Below are 16,633 nucleotides of genomic sequence, written 5' to 3'. Positions count from 1 at the left end.
GGCGAATCGGTTTGAACAGGCCAGTGAATTCACCGCTGATGGCGTGGGAAGGCTTTGGCGTTGACGATGCCCGACGGCGTCACGTCTGAGACGCCGCCCACATTGGCGAGGTTCCGTTAGAATGGAGATCTGGGTACCATAATCATACAGATATGAGGTATTGTCATCTCGCAAACATTTTTCCTATACCATTCAGTTACAAGATCGACTGACACACTTTTTGCCTGAGACTAATCAATATCAACCAACTCTGGGCGCAATGTGCGATTTATGGTGATAAGTAAAGAGTCCAATAACACAACTGTATAAAAAAAACAATAATTTTAATAGAAAACCTGGGGTCTTGGGGAGGAATTTCAGGCGGCTAGCTAGCGGCTTTCAGGCTGACTGGCGGCTAGCCGGCTAGCCAGCCAGCCGCCATCATCGGCTAGCCGCATCAGCCGGTTCGCCGCAGGGGCGCTTGCCGACCCAGTTAGCAGTGGGGAGGAGGCACGTCTGAAAAACACATGCCCCAAAGCCATGTCAACGGATTAGAACCGCGGATTTGACATGCATACACCACATGAAATCCAGGGTACCTCTCGATCATTTGCAACTATTGCAGCTCACTAAAAACTACTATTTACTAGAAACTAGAAACTATTGCAGACTGCCTGAAACTAGACACCATTTTTTTAATAACAGGTAAAAAATCCCATTCGCATCTGACACCTCAGACCGCGGTTCTAGCTTCATAGTGGTGTGTTCGTGCATTCCAACGTACCTTCACCAGATTTGAACAGCCGAGTGATCCCACATAATATTATATAATCAACATGCAAACCGTAAATTCAAGATTTCGAAACGATGTCCGATTATCTACAGCCACTCATGTTGCGCCGCAGCATAATCAATCTATATAAATAGCTACCCCTTGTTTGCCATTCTGTCTGGCAAGATAAAAATCATCCAGCTGGTGGTTAGCTGCCAGTGTTTAGAGCTGGTAACCCACCGAGCCGAAAACCGGCCAGCTGCAACCAACCCCGGTAGACCGAATCAGACACGGCTTATCTGTGTTCTAATTCCAGCCAATCGGGCGCCACCCCCCTTTTACGTCACTCTCATAAACGTGGAGGGCCGTGGGATTCCGACCGACCCGTAACCATGGACGGACGGAGTGGAGGGACCAAGGCTCACACCACCCTCCAGTCCTCCGTTCTACGCCTATCAGCCTAGCAGCTGACTGGGCACCCCCAGCCGCGAACGATTATTGACGGCAGAATCATGAAAAAGTTTTTACTTTACAAATACTACAATCAATTCTTGAAAAACAATTATTTTACAATTTTATAGGTGAAACCCATGCCACTTTGACTGGAAGGATCCTACACCGATCCGCCATTTTCAAGCGACCGAACGGGCACCAGGCGGCCACGCCGCCCGCAACAGAGAGCGACGACCATCCCACCCCGCCGCCCGGCCGCCAAGTCCCGAAAGTCGACCAACCGACCTTCACGTATATATAGAAGACCCACCGATGACGTCATAACGTCAACTTCAGCACCGTTTTGACGTCATTTTTCCTTTTCCGATCGACGGCATAATCAGCTGACCACGGATTTTTACCCAGAATGCGCCGCAATTCAGATGTCTCATGGAAGTGCGACGGCGAGGCTGCGTCGGTGGGGAGCTGCGATTTTGTGCCTTTTCCTGGCCTAATGCGGCATTCTCCAGTGGAAGTCAAGAAGAGATTATTGTCTGCACTGGACGAGGATAGCAATGTAAGCTTTCTACAGTCGTACGACCCCGGTGATGGCAAAAAATCGGCAATTTCTGCCCACGTTGCGGCGTGCTGGCGCAGATGCCCGCTGGGGGTGGACGCGTCCGCGCAGCTCCCGCTAGATCACGATTTTTTCACTTCATCTTTAACTAAGGCACTCAAATTAATGACCAATCATTTCAGCAAACGATGGCGATCAAAATGGTGTATATTATGACCATGTTAGGGGCGTTTTCACGAAAACTTACCGATCGGGAAATGTTGGTAACGCAGCCTTTTCGTCTGCTTCTTGCTTCAGTAATGGCCGCGGCCTGGCTTCGCGCATGCGCCGACGATTAACGTGCGCTCTGATTGGTGCAGCGAATGTGTGTCTCGTACGATCGAAGCTCCCAGCTGGGGCATGCCGACAATGTTCGTAGGAGGCGGAATGACGCGGTTGCAAATGCATTGTCTTTCTTGCTAAATTATATCATGCAACTATCATGAAATTAATTGCTTCTGATTTGTTACTGCAAGCATAATCATTTTAGAGCTTGTCGCTAGCTGCCCACAGGTCTATTTATGAAGGAGGCATGGGGAATGCTGCAAATTTCCATTCCTCATGTCATCACAGGGATGGTTGGTCAAACAATTTCTGGAATTTCCATTATTTCTATAATGATTCAGTGACTAGAAAATATTTGCCTTTTCTTAAGTGTTTACAATATTGGTTTTGTTCTACAAGGTAATGTCAAAATATTGTAGTGTGATGGGATAAAATTAGTTGTGTTGACTTGAAATGAAGGTCAGGCATTGTGCATCATTTGCAATAACTACATATCATAGTGGCATTCCAGGGGAAGACTGTTGTGAGCAGGTTTCCCAAGGAAGTGGCAGACACCCCAGTTCTGAAGGTTCTAATAATTTGTAGAGAGTTAAAGATACCTGTAGGGCTTCTAACTATAAGCAATTGAGCTTCATAGCATGAAAATGACACTTTCAACCTAAACATGTCCTTCAAATACAAAATAGGCCCCTGGTAAACAAAATTAGTCCTCTTGGATGAAAGAACCCTCAATTCCCCAATTTCACATCTTCATTAACATCCGGGATATATTCTCAACCACAGTTCACTAGGTGGCATTGGTTGATGTTGAAATAAGGTTACTTTGTTGCCTGAAAAAGTAAGATTCTTTTTATAATATGGTGAGATCATAGTCAGTAGGAATATTTTTAATCTTACTTTTTAATTTTTTAAATGTGTATTTTATTCTTAATGCTGAATGGTTCAAGTAGGCATGTGCCATCACACTGCAGATGCATGCAAAACAATGTTTTCAATTTTGGCATGTAATGTTCATCAAAACACTTAAAGCCAGGCAAGCATCTGGATCTATGAACAATATTTCAGGTCCTGGATGGTTGTCTGTCAAAGCTAGAGTGATATTCTGAATCCTCGAGGGGACCATCCATGAATATGATGCTTATTTTTATCATTTTCTAACCCTATCTCTCCCTGGTTATGCACTGATCATGCTTGGTGAGCCACTGCTCCCCTTAGGTATGCTTTGTTAGGCTAAACGTCACAAAAAGTAGCACCACCTCAGACGCAATGGAACATGAAACAAATAATTGGCATTGGTATTATTAAAAAGCTGATGGTATCCAGCTTTGATGGCCTCATCTGTGTTTCCCATTTTGGCATGACTTGCACCTACACCTGAGCATAGTGTTATGCCATCCAAAACCTCCCCTCCCTCCCTAGTCATACTTTTGTGTTGCTCTATCACCAACCCGCCCATCTCCCCCACCCCCTCCCCCCCCCCCCCTCCATGTGCAATGCAATTTGTGGATAGTCTCATGGACCCTGTAACAAAATGACGGGATGGGTCCAGGATTCTGGATGATCTTTTGACAGAGTTTCAGCTAACATACAGAATTCTGAAGGAAACTTTGGCAAAATTTTGAAATAGCTCCAAGACTGCACAAAATGTTTTGATCAGATTCCTAATTACACCCTATATTCAGGAACATCCAAGACTTGATGATACAATTACAAGGTATACAATCTGTCCTGAGGTGTCACAATATATTTGCATCAGTACAATATTTGAAGATTGGGCCTCCTATCATAATACAGACATTGCTGATGACTTTTTAGGTGTGCTTACAATTAACTTTGCTCTGTGATTAATTGGACTTAACAGTTGGAAGAGGTCATTGAATGAGATTTTGGGTAACAACTTCTTTTTTGACACATTTTTTGGCTTGCCACAGTGAAAAGCCTTGAGTTTGGTTTGCATTTACTTCCACTTATCTTGCAGGGTCCTCTAGTTTTGGGTTTTTGCTTGGTAGGGTGTTAACACTGCCCAGAAAAAAGCAAGTCAAAGAGACATGTGGTAGTTGAGATGTCAAGTCAGCATGCAATCTGAGGCGTCAACTCATGTTTTACCATGTTTTATGTTATGTTTTGGTTATGTTCAGGCAATGGCAATGAATGATTAAGACATCACAAGGTGTGGTCCTGCAGTTTCTTTTGACCTGCCATAACTTAAAAAACTGAACATGATGCACATCATGAAATGCCTTTATGGAGTGAGTGTCACCAACTTAGTTATTTCAGTGCTCAGCCATCATGGCATAACCTCGGAATTCGCCCATTCGCCCCCCCCCCCCCCCCCCCCTGTGGAAGTTCAATGCACCAACAACTCGAGCTCTGTGCCCTCGACCAGGCTTCACTAATGTACAAGTTTCTTGAGTTCCTATTTAGGCAAAAGCATTTGTCTTGAGTATTTGCCCTTGTCAAGATGTTTCTTATCATGTATGGCATGTTAATGGTTAAGTCAGAATAGCAGAAATAGTACCCAACATTGTTTGATACCTGTTTGGGTATGGTATACTGCTATCAGACATGGGGATCAAGCCAGACTCTCAGGTTCAAAACCTCCCGAGCCAGGCTATAGCATGAAGTCAAAGTCAAAGTAGAAGCCAAAGGCAATGGCTTTGAAGATTGTAACTGTGAAATTAAAGGTGAAAGTTTCGTATTTTTACAGCCCGGGGCGGAATTCGAAGCCAGTGAGTTTGTCCTTTGCACACGCCCACGATTTTTTTTACTTTTTACTTTTTTCACCTGAGGTCCAAAGCAGAAATCAACAGCTTCAGAGTTCGCAGGCATGAAATGAGCTCCAAAACCACATGCAAAGCAGAACACTCAGTTCAGAATCACAAGGCTGAAGCTGAGACCAGTCAGGCCTAAATCCAGCGCGCGACGTTTTGCGAGACCCGAACTCATGACCGCAATTTCTAAAGGTATATGGGATCAGAAAACATCAGGATTGTGGGAGGTGATCGAGACGAGGTGGTAACAGATCGCGGCGAATGACAGGTTTTAATCCAGCCATCGCCCTGGTCCTGTGTAATTAGCAAGTACGCGGTAATTTGTTGTCCGCTCGTCTTACTTGTTCTTTGATCTTACACAGCTGGCTCTCCGGGCGTTCTGAGATGTCATTGGTATTGATGACCTGATTATTTTTTACTTTCAGTTATGGGCGTGTCGCAGCCTCAAAAAAATTGTGTGGTATGTTGTGATGAGACAAGAAAACGTTTTTGCGGAGATAAGTCCCAACTATAGTGAAAAACAGCCATGACTAGGCTGAAGCCAAGATGAGGTGATTGAGGTTGAGATGATTGACAGCATGAGGTTGATAGCCAGCATGAGATGAAGGTGATTGACAGGTATTATGATGCATGCATTATCAGCTCTGATGATGCATGCATCTGATAGTCATATATGGATTGCATGAAGGTGATACCTGAGCTCTACTTCAAAGATTGTTTGAAGTGGAAGCTTAACCTAGCCACTGAAAAATACTGCACTGAAGCTGAACCCGAGGCCATTGGAATAAACCTCTGCCTTGCGAAGCCAAAGCCTAAGCTGTGTGTGGTCCTGTGGCTGGCTACTCCAGCGTGCATTAGTATTGAAGGGATTGCTCGCCCGGGAGTAATGTGTTAGGATGCTGCAACTCACTATTTTGGGGTTCTTGGGGTTCTGGCCCTTTTCCGAGCATGGGGACCCCGCCCCCCCCCCCCCCCCTCAAGTGGCGTAGCCAGCATTTGTCCCGGAGGGGAACAAATCGGGTCATAGAGATCCATTAGGTAAGGGACTGCTGTTAGGCGCTCTAGGGTGCCTGTTTTGGTGGTTTAAACAACCTTATTGGGCTCGCAATCCTACATGGATCCCCCAGACCCATTTTTTACGTTTTGGAAGCCCTGTGGCTGTTACTATCATCAGAAATTAATGGGTCCTCGCCCTCAGGGGCCGCCACGTCCGGGTTAGGTGGGAGGGAACATAGCACCAAAAGCTCCCACTTGCCAACGCCACAGATTCCGCCCCCCCCCCCCTCGCCCTCCCTTCGGGTTGTAATAAATAAACCAAATTGTACGTGTGTTATCGAAGTTTGACTACATGCCATTCACAGGAATGACAATGGGGGAGACCTCCAGCGAAAGTTGACACTCGTGCGAGCATGATGGTCTCCCTGATATTGTACGCACTATCATGCGTCCACAGAGATAGCTGATACTCCCGGCGCACGAGGCAGTTGCATCTCATGATATGTGACCCTGCATGTAGCAAAAGTAACGTGAGAGAGACGGCTCCCATGCTTGAAAAAGGGAAGTTTCAAACAGTGTGAGGTGGATTGTGGGTCGCCAGCACAGGTATATCAGTGATATTTATCTGTGTCTGGATGCAAAGCTTCGCACGTCAGCTAATATGTACACAGCAATTGATATATGCGATTAGACATGCGTTGGCTTTGTCAAATGGAGGGCGGAGGAACACATCTTCACTCCTACACCAGCATTACAGCGATGTGTATGACGTACATACAGTATGACGCTGTTCAGTGTCATTGGAGTGTACCAGTGTGTCACTGTCCATTGTCAGTGCAGTGTGTCGCTGTTCACTGTCAATGCAGTGTGTCACTGTCACCACCAGTACAGTACATCAGTGTTGGGTGTCAGTGCAGTGTTTCACTGTTTACTCCGTGTGCAGTATGTCACTGTCAATACAGTGTATCACTGGTCAGTGCAAAAATACAGAAAATTGGTTGACACTGGTGCGTTACTGACAACAAGCTGCGTGCAGGTGATGTCTCCGCACTCGGGCCGTGAATGTGAAGTGATGAGCAGTCACATGGCAAATAGGTGATACTATGCATGCAACAAGCACAGCTATTCTGAATTCCACGCTGGCGACGCGAGTCCCAAACCATCCAGTTACATGTCCAACTGTCTTCCGTGGAGCTGGTGAACATGCAGAGTCATGTCTGCCAAGACCTCGGGGAAACTAGCAAACCGTTACATAATTGCCTTTGCTCTTGTAGTATCAGAGTAAATTTAATATGGTGACACCACATTTGAATGGTGAGTGATGTATTTTCCACTGCTGACAGAAAATTGAAGGAAATTCTGCGACACAGCATTAGTCATTAACCATCCCTCGGTCACAAACTTGGCTAGGCGCCAAGCCGCCGACCCGAAAACTGACTAGTCGCAACCAACCTCGGTTGATGCAATGTCTGGGCTTTCAGGAGTGACCCAAAGCCATTGTTTTACAAGAGATGCAGGTACAAGGTCATATACGGCCGTGAATTACCTCAAATCAATCCTTTTGAAGGGTAATGGTAGCGTATCTTGCCATGAACCAGTTACCTTCCGGAGACGTATTAAAGGCTGTGCAGAGATGCTGAGTCTGATCTGACCTCATTTGACCTTGCCTTGGATGTGGACCATGAAAACAAATTCAACGAGCTGAGAACCAGTTGAAAATCTTATTTGGGCCTAGAAGCCTCTCCTTTTGTATGTTACTCAAATAACAAGCATTGACTGCTTTTGTGTAGAATCAGCATCGTGTGTTAAGATGCACCCAACAACCCATGCTGCTGAAAGCTGCAAAACCACAGAAGTTGGGGAGGGTCAAATGTGTCACAAAGGTCAGAGGTGTAACTTCATATAAGGTATTTGAATAAATCCCAGTTCTTAACTGTATCAGAAACTATTGTGAATATCCAGTTCCCGGAACGGTTTCAGGCGTTTTAACACAGTTGTAAGGATACCGATCAGTGCTGGGCATGCGCTATCCACATGCGATAACTTTCTGCCGGTGTCGTCTGTTCCAGTCCGTCGCATCTGACGGCAGACGATTTTTAGTCAGCTTTCATTTGTCACTACCATTGTCCCGGACGAGGATGAGCCATCATTTGTGCTGGGCGAGGATGAACTAGATCCAGAAGGGCCTGGATCTGAATATGGTCGATCACAATATTCCATCCGTCTTTTTGCTGCGGATTAAGATAACGCACGTACGGGTTAAACGGTCTGGGCATGCTTAGCTCTCTCTATTTTCAGCCTTCCAATCGCACTGCATGCACATACTAACGTGTTTTCCGTCGTGAGCTCCAAACCCAGTGCGTTCTGTCAATCCAGCCCTGCTGTTCTGTTGCAGGTCATTGATATGGCGGTGGTACTGGACGTCATCAGTATCCTCGAACAGCTCCCTATCTCACTGGAGGCCTTGGAGGTAAGCTGCCCGTTTGGCCGGCGACTACATTTGGCGTGCACACAGCAGCTAAACAAATCGTAAAAATTGTTTTTTTCATATGTCGTTGGAAGTTATTTCATCCCAGCTCTGCATCGTCATATAACATTTTGAGCTGATCTTACACCATGACCTCACACCATGAGCCTATTTCTTGGTCCATTGGTTGTTGACTGTAGTCAGTAACAGGCGACATCCTGTTTTAAGCTTCATGGTAATTTTACACATGCATGCTGGAAACACTACGTTTTCTAGAATGTTGCCAGCACCTAGTGATCTGTTTGCAACAGTTTCCAAGTGTTTCTAGTGTTTCTGATTTTGTTCAGTATATGTGGAATCAAGGGTAATGTGTTAACTGTTATTAGCAGCCTTCATCTCTGTGAATATCCTAGAACTCATTGGAAGTGACACACCAGCATGCTCTGTGGTCCATAAACTTGCGCGTCATATTAGCGCCGTCAGTGCAGCATGTGGTATCAGTGTGGACCTGGTGACGGCCATTGACCGCCGCCTTGTTTCAGGCCACGAGATTGGGAAAGCACATCAACGAGCTACGTAAGAAGACGGAGGACACCAGCCTGAAGAAGCGGGCCAAGGCGCTGGTGCGTCGGTGGCGTGGCATGATGGTCATCCCGCAGCCGGAGCCAGCGCCGGTGGCGCCGACAGCCGTGCGGCGGAGTAGCCCGTCCGGCGCCAGTCCGCGCTCCTACCCGTCTAGTGCCAACACCAGCCCGTGTCTGTCGCGCTCCACCACGCCCGGTCTGAGCAAGCTAAGCCCCGGCCTGGTGCGGAACGTGACGCTACAGCCCATCAGTCCGGCGCTGGGCAGCTGGCCGCGCCCGCCGGCCGCCGCGCCCGCCCACCAGGCGGCCTACTCCCCGCCGCCGGCTCAGACGCTCGACAAAACGGACGTGGCCAACAAGCGCAAGAGGAAAGCGGAGCCGGCCGGCGGCGAGAGGTCGGACAAGCGGCCGTGCTTCAACGGCGTGCAGGACGAGTGCAGTAGAGATAGTATCTCAGGGGAAATCAATTCTGAAGTGCCTCCGGCGCTGAAGGCGGCGCCGGCCAAGAAGCCGCGCCGCTCGCGCTCGGCCGCCGCCGAGGTGGCCTCCTTCGACGACCTCACCGAGAAGCTGGCGTCGGTGGCGCGCACGCCGCGCGTCAAGACCACGCGCCAGCTGCTGTCGGATCTGGCCGAGCGCAGCGGCGACTCGGCGCTGGCGCGGCGCGCCTCGCAATTTCCGGCCGCGCAGCCGCCGCCGCCGCCGCCGCGCCGCGAGCCGCCGCACGACCTGACGCGCAACAAGTCGGCGCACATGCAGAAGTTTCTCAACTGGCAGGGAGGCAAGCGGCGGCCGGCGCAGCCGATCGAGACGATAGACCTGGAGGAGGTGGAGGCCGCGGAGGAGGTGGGCGCCGGCGAGCCGCCGGCCGAGCCGCCGCGGCCCTGGCCGACCGAGGAAGAGATCTTGGCGCGCCTGCCGCCGCTCGACGAGAGCGCGATCGTGTGGAGCGACGATGAGCCGGAGGGGGATGGCGAGCCGGCGGCGCGGACCGCCATCGACCCCGCCCACCTCGATGCCGGCCACCGCCTAGAGAACATTAACGGCAATACGAACCACGAGGGCGAGTTCAGGGAGTGGCACCAAGTTGTTACGGCATCTACGTGCGACGGAGGCGTACTGTCCATGTTGCCTTACGTTATCATTGATTAGGCTGCTTGGCGTTTGTGCTTATAGTCGCTTGTCGGTCCGTACTTCCTAGCGCGTATCCGTACGCCGCGCGCGTGCTATTGTTCCGAGCAAGTTGTGACCCCACGACAGGGATGGCAATGCATACTCCAGAATGGACCGACCGGTCACCCCAACCATGTCTTTTTTCTGATTGTTTCGTTCGGTTCGTGAAGTCTCATGGCCGTGCCCCAGTTTGTTCATCAACGCCATCTTCCAGTGCAGTCTTTCAGACTACAGAGTATCTCATTTATGTCTAAACCAAGGGCGTTCTTATCCTGGTCGGCCACGCGGTTTGTTTGACCGACGTTGGAGTCGTGGTTGTCCGCACACACACGCATACACATACACTGTACATAGGGTACTGTTGAGTTGCCAAATATCCGTTGTTTGTGATAATTGCACCTCCAATACATGATCAAATTCGCATTACTTTGAAAGCTACGTACGGTAAGCGCCGCTAGTTTCCGCTAATTTCCGGTTATTGCTGGTGGTCAGAACTTGTTGGTTCGGTACGTGGCTTGCATAGCAAGGTGTCTGGAGGTCAATAGCAAGGTGTCTGGAGGTCAAGGCATTGTTGAGACATGGCGGGAACCCAACGAGTTGCGAGAATTGTCTCAATTTTGGAAACGTCATGCACATTGAGCTGATGAAGTTTAAAGTGTTGAATACATGAGCTTTGCGAAACGCTCGTATTTCGCAGGACGCTGAGCGGTGTCGAGCTGGTCTCGTTCTGGTTTCGGTGGCCTCGTAAAATTGTACGGGCGATGGCGTCAGAAAGCCAAGCATGTTGGAAGTGTTACGCAGCCGCGCCTGCGTATCGAGTTATATAAAGCCTATTAGGGAGCCCGCAAGCTGAAGTGGAACAGCCTCACACGGATTTGCGGACTGCAGGACCGATCTGTGCAGCGCTGGGTGTTCAGAATCACATCCTTCGCCATTGGCTGGCGGCGTAAGTTTCTTGCATTGCGGAGGCGCGGAAGTTTGTCGTAGCCGGTTCAATGGCGGCATTATGTCGGTCCGTGTCAGCGTTGAGTATCCTGTTCCGTGCCAGATAATGCGTCGATGTAATATCAGCACGATCCGGTCCGACCCAATCCGCGTTTCTCATAAAGCAAAATTCTGGTGCGACTGAAGAATGTTTTTCAAGAAATGGCCCACACAGTCAGTGAATTTCAACCCAGTATTGACGAGCACCAACATCACAGGTGAAGGATGCATAAACACCAATTTAAGATTCGCACCAAATATCCAATTTTTTTAGGCCCCCACTTTTCAAATTCGTGCCTTGCCTTAGCTTAGCTTAACCGGTTCAACCCGGCCCACAAACGTCCACCCCTGTCCCCGAAGGGCTGACCTACGATGCGACGTCCAGACACAACGCCACTGACCTATCAGCAGCTGGGCCGCATCCCCGCTGCCAGGCGGCCACACGTTGCAGCCCATGCACTCCAGATCAGTGCGCAAACAGCAGGTCCTACGGCTTGGAGCATGGTCGTTGTCTGTGATCTGAGCACTTCGTCGTCATAGGCAGCAGCCTAAAGAAGGCACTTTTCCTGTGAAGAAGTGGTCCTGCTGGCGTGTGGTGCATGCGAGCTGCCACGGGCGTGGCCAGAAATAATAAGAGGGTTTAAACATTTAGACTGCCCACATGACCCAGGCAAAACGATTTAAAAAAGGCAACCTTCCTAGTGGATGCTATCGACAGCTTGCGCTAATCGAATAAATGCAAGTAAAACGTGCACAAAATGCAAAATCGCGCATGTAGAGGCGGCACCAGGAAAGCAGATAAGGGGAAGATGTAGCAAGCATAAAAAGCCCGGTTCAGGGTTCAGCAATCGGGCATTACTTCTGCTCTTTTGCCATCGGCAAATACATTGACAATAATGCTTCATGCGACAACTACTCGTGCCTACGCGCGCCCTGCGCGTAGGCACGAGCAAGAGCATTGTTTAGCAGTACCGACGGGAGACAGATATCTGGATGTTAAGTGTTACACGTACACCAGCGTCCATGTATCGGCGATCTGTTCATCGTGGCATTCTTTTCCGTATGCGTATCAAACGTACCAGGCCATCGTCAAACATAGAAGATGGCACGCTTCCCTTGCTGGTAACTATGTACGCGCTTTTTACCGATTTGTTTTACACGCACCATGCTACATGTTCATCAAATGCATGTCCAGTGTTTTTACCTCTGCGCCCCCACGTGTGACATTCTCAAAATGCTTTATATCTTTGCGCGTCGAATGGGAGTTCCACTTCACTGGTGTCAGACTGAGCCCTCGAACGGCAAGGTGGGCCCGACATACTTATATGTTTCAGGGGTGTCAAATTAACCCTCCCCGCCCCCCCCCCCCCCCTCCACTTGAAAATCAAGCAAGTCACTACGTGCAAATAGGCTTTTCTGCAACATATCTAAATCAAACAAATTCACCGGACTTTCGAGAAAATGCTGCTGATACTGATTTTGATACTGACAACACTACGAGGCTGACGTTACTAATACTGTTTCGAAATTGTTTAAAACACTTTGCGCTTATTCTTGATTCAAAATAGGGCAAACGCAACGAAAACGTAAAAATACACCGCGATACATTGTATTTCACCTCCCTGTGTTTGAGAGACCGTATTAACGATAAACATTCACGCCCAGTGTGTAACACTGGTCATAAAATGTCGCCAAAAATGTATCGCTCGTGTCACGCCAAACCTCTGACTGAGTCGCGATCATAGGATGCAAATATCCAGGGAGGGCGTGTTCAGATCGCTCATCATTCACACCTAAAAATGTAGGGAAACGGGCGCCGGCCAGTGCAAAATGGCGAACGATAGGATGATGAGGCAGCATTGCAGCCGGCCTGTCTGCCGCATTACACACCGTTGCAGGGTCGCAGTACTGGCCAGAAGACAAAACCAAGTCTGGACAGACGCTCCGGGCAGTCCCACAGCACGTCCGTCACACCACACCTGACCTGACCTCCTCACAACACACTGCAACGCAAACACCGCGTGTACCGATCACCGGTTGCCCCGGCTCCTGCTGCCGTCGGGACCCACGTGCCGATGCGCCCCGCTCGCTGCAGACCACCGCGCCGGCCGCCAGACCCCGGCGCTCCTCCGCGGCGCGCCCCGCCTCACACGTCCAGCTCCAGCTCGTGCCGCAGGAACTGCAGCACCGCCGCGTGGCTGGGCAGCACGTTGAAGCTGCGCCGCAGCACGCGCGGCATCAGCCGCTCCAGCATGTAGATGAGATGGTGGTGGAAGCACGCGAACGGCGTGCCAGCGTCGGTGGCCAGCCGCACCCAGTCGCGCACGCAGCTGGGCGGCGTGCTGGGCGCGCCCGAAAACAGCGCCGGGTTGTTGAGCAGGCCCTGCGCCGCCATCACGCCTGTGCACAGAGACGCGCGCGCACTCAGCACTGGCCGGTGGCCGGAGAGGGTGCCATGAACATACCCACTCTCCCTCCCAGTGTCCATCTTCAGTATGCACCGCCTCTTTTCAAAGGTCCGGCTATTCCATGAAAGGCGCGGAGTGCACCGGATGGGGGGGGTGCGGAATTGTTAGGGGGATTTTTTATAGAAAACAGACCGAGAGAAAAAAAAACCGATTAGAATGGAGTTAAGGCTGAATGTAGAGACAGTCATCATCGATATAAAAACTCATGATGATCCCGTGGAATGCTAAAATACAATACCACGGGTTCACCTGACTGATTTAAACACTGACACATTGTCCGACAGTTTGAAAGCCCGCTTTCATACATTAGATAAGAGGGGGGTCAATGAGTATGGCGCCCCTTTCGCCTGTATCTAACCGAGCTATGCACTGGAGGACGGCACATGCGCGTTCCTACCGTTCACGCCGGTGGCGTCGGCCGTGGCAAGCGCATCCTCTCGGGAGCGGATGTCGCCGTTGGCCAGCACGGGCACGCGCAGCGCGTCGGCCACCTGGCGGATGGCGTCCAGCTGGACGGGCTCGCGCCGCTGCTGCGCCGTCCGGCCGTGCACGGTGACGAACGCCACGCCGGCCGCCTCGGCCCGCCGGCACAGCTCCACCGTCTCCCTGCGGCGGCGGCGGCGGCGGCGGCGGCACAACGCTCAATTGCCTGACACACGACGATCCGAGGACGAACACCGCACGGCAGTTGTACGTTGGCTGCTCCGTTCATCGCGTTTGCATGCACACACGATGGCGAAAATTGGTTTACACAGTAATACGGTGACAAGACAACACCAATACCCCCAGAACAATGCATAAGCAGATTGTTCCATTGGCTCTGTACCAGGTGATTTTAGTTTACTCTCCTTGTTCACTCAGCTGGTAATCATTGCGGTGCAAATAACCAAGGCAGCTGATACGCCCTTCAACTCAATAACCAACAGGTTGCATTGGCGAACAACGCGAAAAGTGGCTTAGTGCGGTATGATTACGTTGGGGAGCACGACCGCCCAGTTCACTCACCTGACGTCTTTGTGTACCCGTATCTTCACGGAGACTGTGAAGTCGTTGTCTGGTATCCGGTTTCTCGTCTGCCTCACGATATCATACACCAGCTGGGGCTTGTGAATGAGGCAGGCGCCGATGCCCTCCTGCTGGGCCCAGCGCTGCGGGCAGCCACAGTTCAGGTCAACACCCTGACACCACCTGCGGACGGTACGGGCCTCGTGATGGTAACCCCGACCTGATCACAACAGGTCATGGGTCAGTCCGGAACCGGAGGAACTGTGGACACGTTACGATATCAGGACAGGGCTCCTAGCAACCGTGTCGTCAGTTACAATGCATCTTCACAACCATGACGAAGTAACACAAACCGCTGTTCCGCATAAATCTCCATTCTCAGGTATCTTTGAATAGCAGTACCATGCATCTACTTAAGAGAAAATAGAACAGGCATACAATGTGACAAAATTATATGCTATGGAAAACAGCGAACATTAACTCCTCCGGCGATAAGAAAAAAAACGGCAGCGCAGTAATAGATCAGAAGCTGAAGAAACTGGGCAACTAGCAATAGATCAAGGTACTGTTTAAAAACCAGAAACGGAGCATTACCTGGACACTAGCTCCGAGGCATTAGCGAAGTCACTGGGGTTGTTGGCTGCAAATTGCACGATCAACGGGTGGTCGGCTGAAACGACAATGGAGCAAGTTGGCATGTTATGTGAAGTTCAAGATGGGGGACAAGCTGGCACATGATAATCAAACGTATATAACTACGTTCGCATATATTTAAGGTCCACCCGTGCCGGCACAGGCTGCAGGATCGGAAGCTACCAGCGCTCTGGCACACTAGCGCATATGATATATGATGACGATTCGGGCCTCGTGGCGTAACGACTACGATGGTCATCCATATAATATAAATTGAGGTGGCATCACGTCATGTTCTGGCGAAGGACATACATTTGGCACAGTTCATACTTGGTCCATGGCCGCACACAGTTTGTTTTAATGCTCCGTGTAGAGGTCGGCGTGATGGATTGCGTCGTTCCGCTCGACTACAGTGATGCTCAAACGCGAATACGCAATGTGGCGAGCGTCCCTACCATCACTGGCCATTCCGAGATGGTACGGCGTGCAGCAACCACATGTTATCATACACCGCACCCACACGTAAATATTGGGACGTTGTCCATGCCGCAACACCAGCTAACTGCTGAAGAGCTGGTAGCCAAACCGAAAGGCAGTGCCACTACAGCACCGTCCTGACATAACGATATCAATTGCCATTATTTTCGAGCCCAAATTACGCTGTCAACGCTTCGTAACAGCACTCACTTCGCGGCCGCCGTCGTCATAATAACCACCGTGCGCGCATCTACTGGTGCGAGTGATAGAACGTTTGTGACTGGCCCAGCGGGCAAGGGCATACTACCGAAAAGCGCATTGATTGAAGTTTAAATCAGTGCGTCACGTGGATCATGCGATACTCCCATTCCCAAAGCCAAAAGGTGCTTCGGAAAAGGGCTACTGAGGTAAGCTTCACAGAGGAGAAATCAAAGCCATAGCATAACGTGTCGTTGGATCGGGGGATAATGGCTTCATATTTGCACATCTTTTTTCCGAAACAGGATATTTCAAGCTCTCGTAGTATGTATTGCACATTTCGAGGAAACTGGATTTCTAGGAAACTGATATTACTGATCAAATCGTGCGCATCCGATGTAACAATAAGCAAAAACACAAAAACGTGGGATACTCCCTTTACAGGAAGCACTCCACATTTCCATGGCGGTTTTGAACTGACATAGGAATCTCGACGCTCATTCGGTGCAATATACAGTTCAGCCCTTCTTAAGACCTAAGCCCCTCTAGCTTCTGCGCTACACAGCAACGAAGATGGGGAGGCTATTTCGGGGATAGTGTTTCCAGATCACCTTGGCATTCATGACGTCCTAGCAACACCATTCAAATCTTGCCATTCCATAAACCATGCGGCGAGCAAAACAAAAAAAAGTATAATGGTCAAGTTGTTCATATCTGGCGTTCGTCAGCACCATTTTAAAATATGACGGCCGTCAACTGGCTCTCAAACAATGTTGTGCAAGGCATGAGGGGG

The 16,633-nt window shown here is 49.9% G+C and overlaps 2 protein-coding genes across 5 annotated transcripts in view; one reads left to right on the top strand and one right to left on the bottom strand.

Annotated features, from left to right (window-relative positions):
- The first annotated feature begins 1,248 nt into the window (after positions 1–1,248).
- LOC119112824 (mediator of RNA polymerase II transcription subunit 26-like) lies at positions 1,249–10,756 on the top strand. Of its 2 annotated transcripts, none has more exons than XM_037237110.1 (3): positions 1,249–1,760; positions 8,247–8,321; positions 8,861–10,756. In XM_037237110.1, the coding sequence occupies exons 1-3, from the start codon at positions 1,611–1,613 to the stop codon at positions 10,052–10,054; spliced, it is 1,419 nt and encodes a 472-aa protein (XP_037093005.1). In that variant the 5' UTR covers positions 1,249–1,610; the 3' UTR covers positions 10,055–10,756. The 2 variants fall into 2 exon arrangements, with proteins under 2 accessions (XP_037093005.1, XP_037093006.1); XM_037237111.1 differs by lacking the exon at positions 1,249–1,760 and adding an exon at positions 5,362–5,462.
- Positions 10,757–12,652: 1,896 nt separating this feature from the next.
- LOC119112142 (Dihydrouridine synthase 4) overlaps positions 12,653–16,633 on the bottom strand; it is a 10,289-nt gene continuing 6,308 nt past the window's right edge. For all 3 annotated transcript variants that reach the window (XM_037236188.1, XM_037236190.1, XM_037236189.1), the window contains 4 exons: positions 15,127–15,202; positions 14,533–14,715; positions 13,925–14,133; positions 12,653–13,459 (listed from right to left, as the gene is read on the bottom strand). In XM_037236188.1, the coding sequence (XP_037092083.1) occupies positions 13,206–13,459; positions 13,925–14,133; positions 14,533–14,715; positions 15,127–15,202 (722 nt within the window). In that variant the 3' untranslated portion in view covers positions 12,653–13,205. The remainder of the gene's footprint in view (positions 13,460–13,924; positions 14,134–14,532; positions 14,716–15,126; positions 15,203–16,633) is intronic.

Source organism: Pollicipes pollicipes, unplaced genomic scaffold (genome assembly GCF_011947565.3).
Source record: "Pollicipes pollicipes isolate AB1234 unplaced genomic scaffold, Ppol_2.1 Scaffold_7261;HRSCAF=8764_pilon_pilon_pilon, whole genome shotgun sequence".
NCBI classification, from domain to species: Eukaryota; Metazoa; Arthropoda; class Thecostraca; order Pollicipedomorpha; family Pollicipedidae; genus Pollicipes; species Pollicipes pollicipes.
This window is presented reverse-complemented; position numbering and strand designations above follow the sequence as displayed.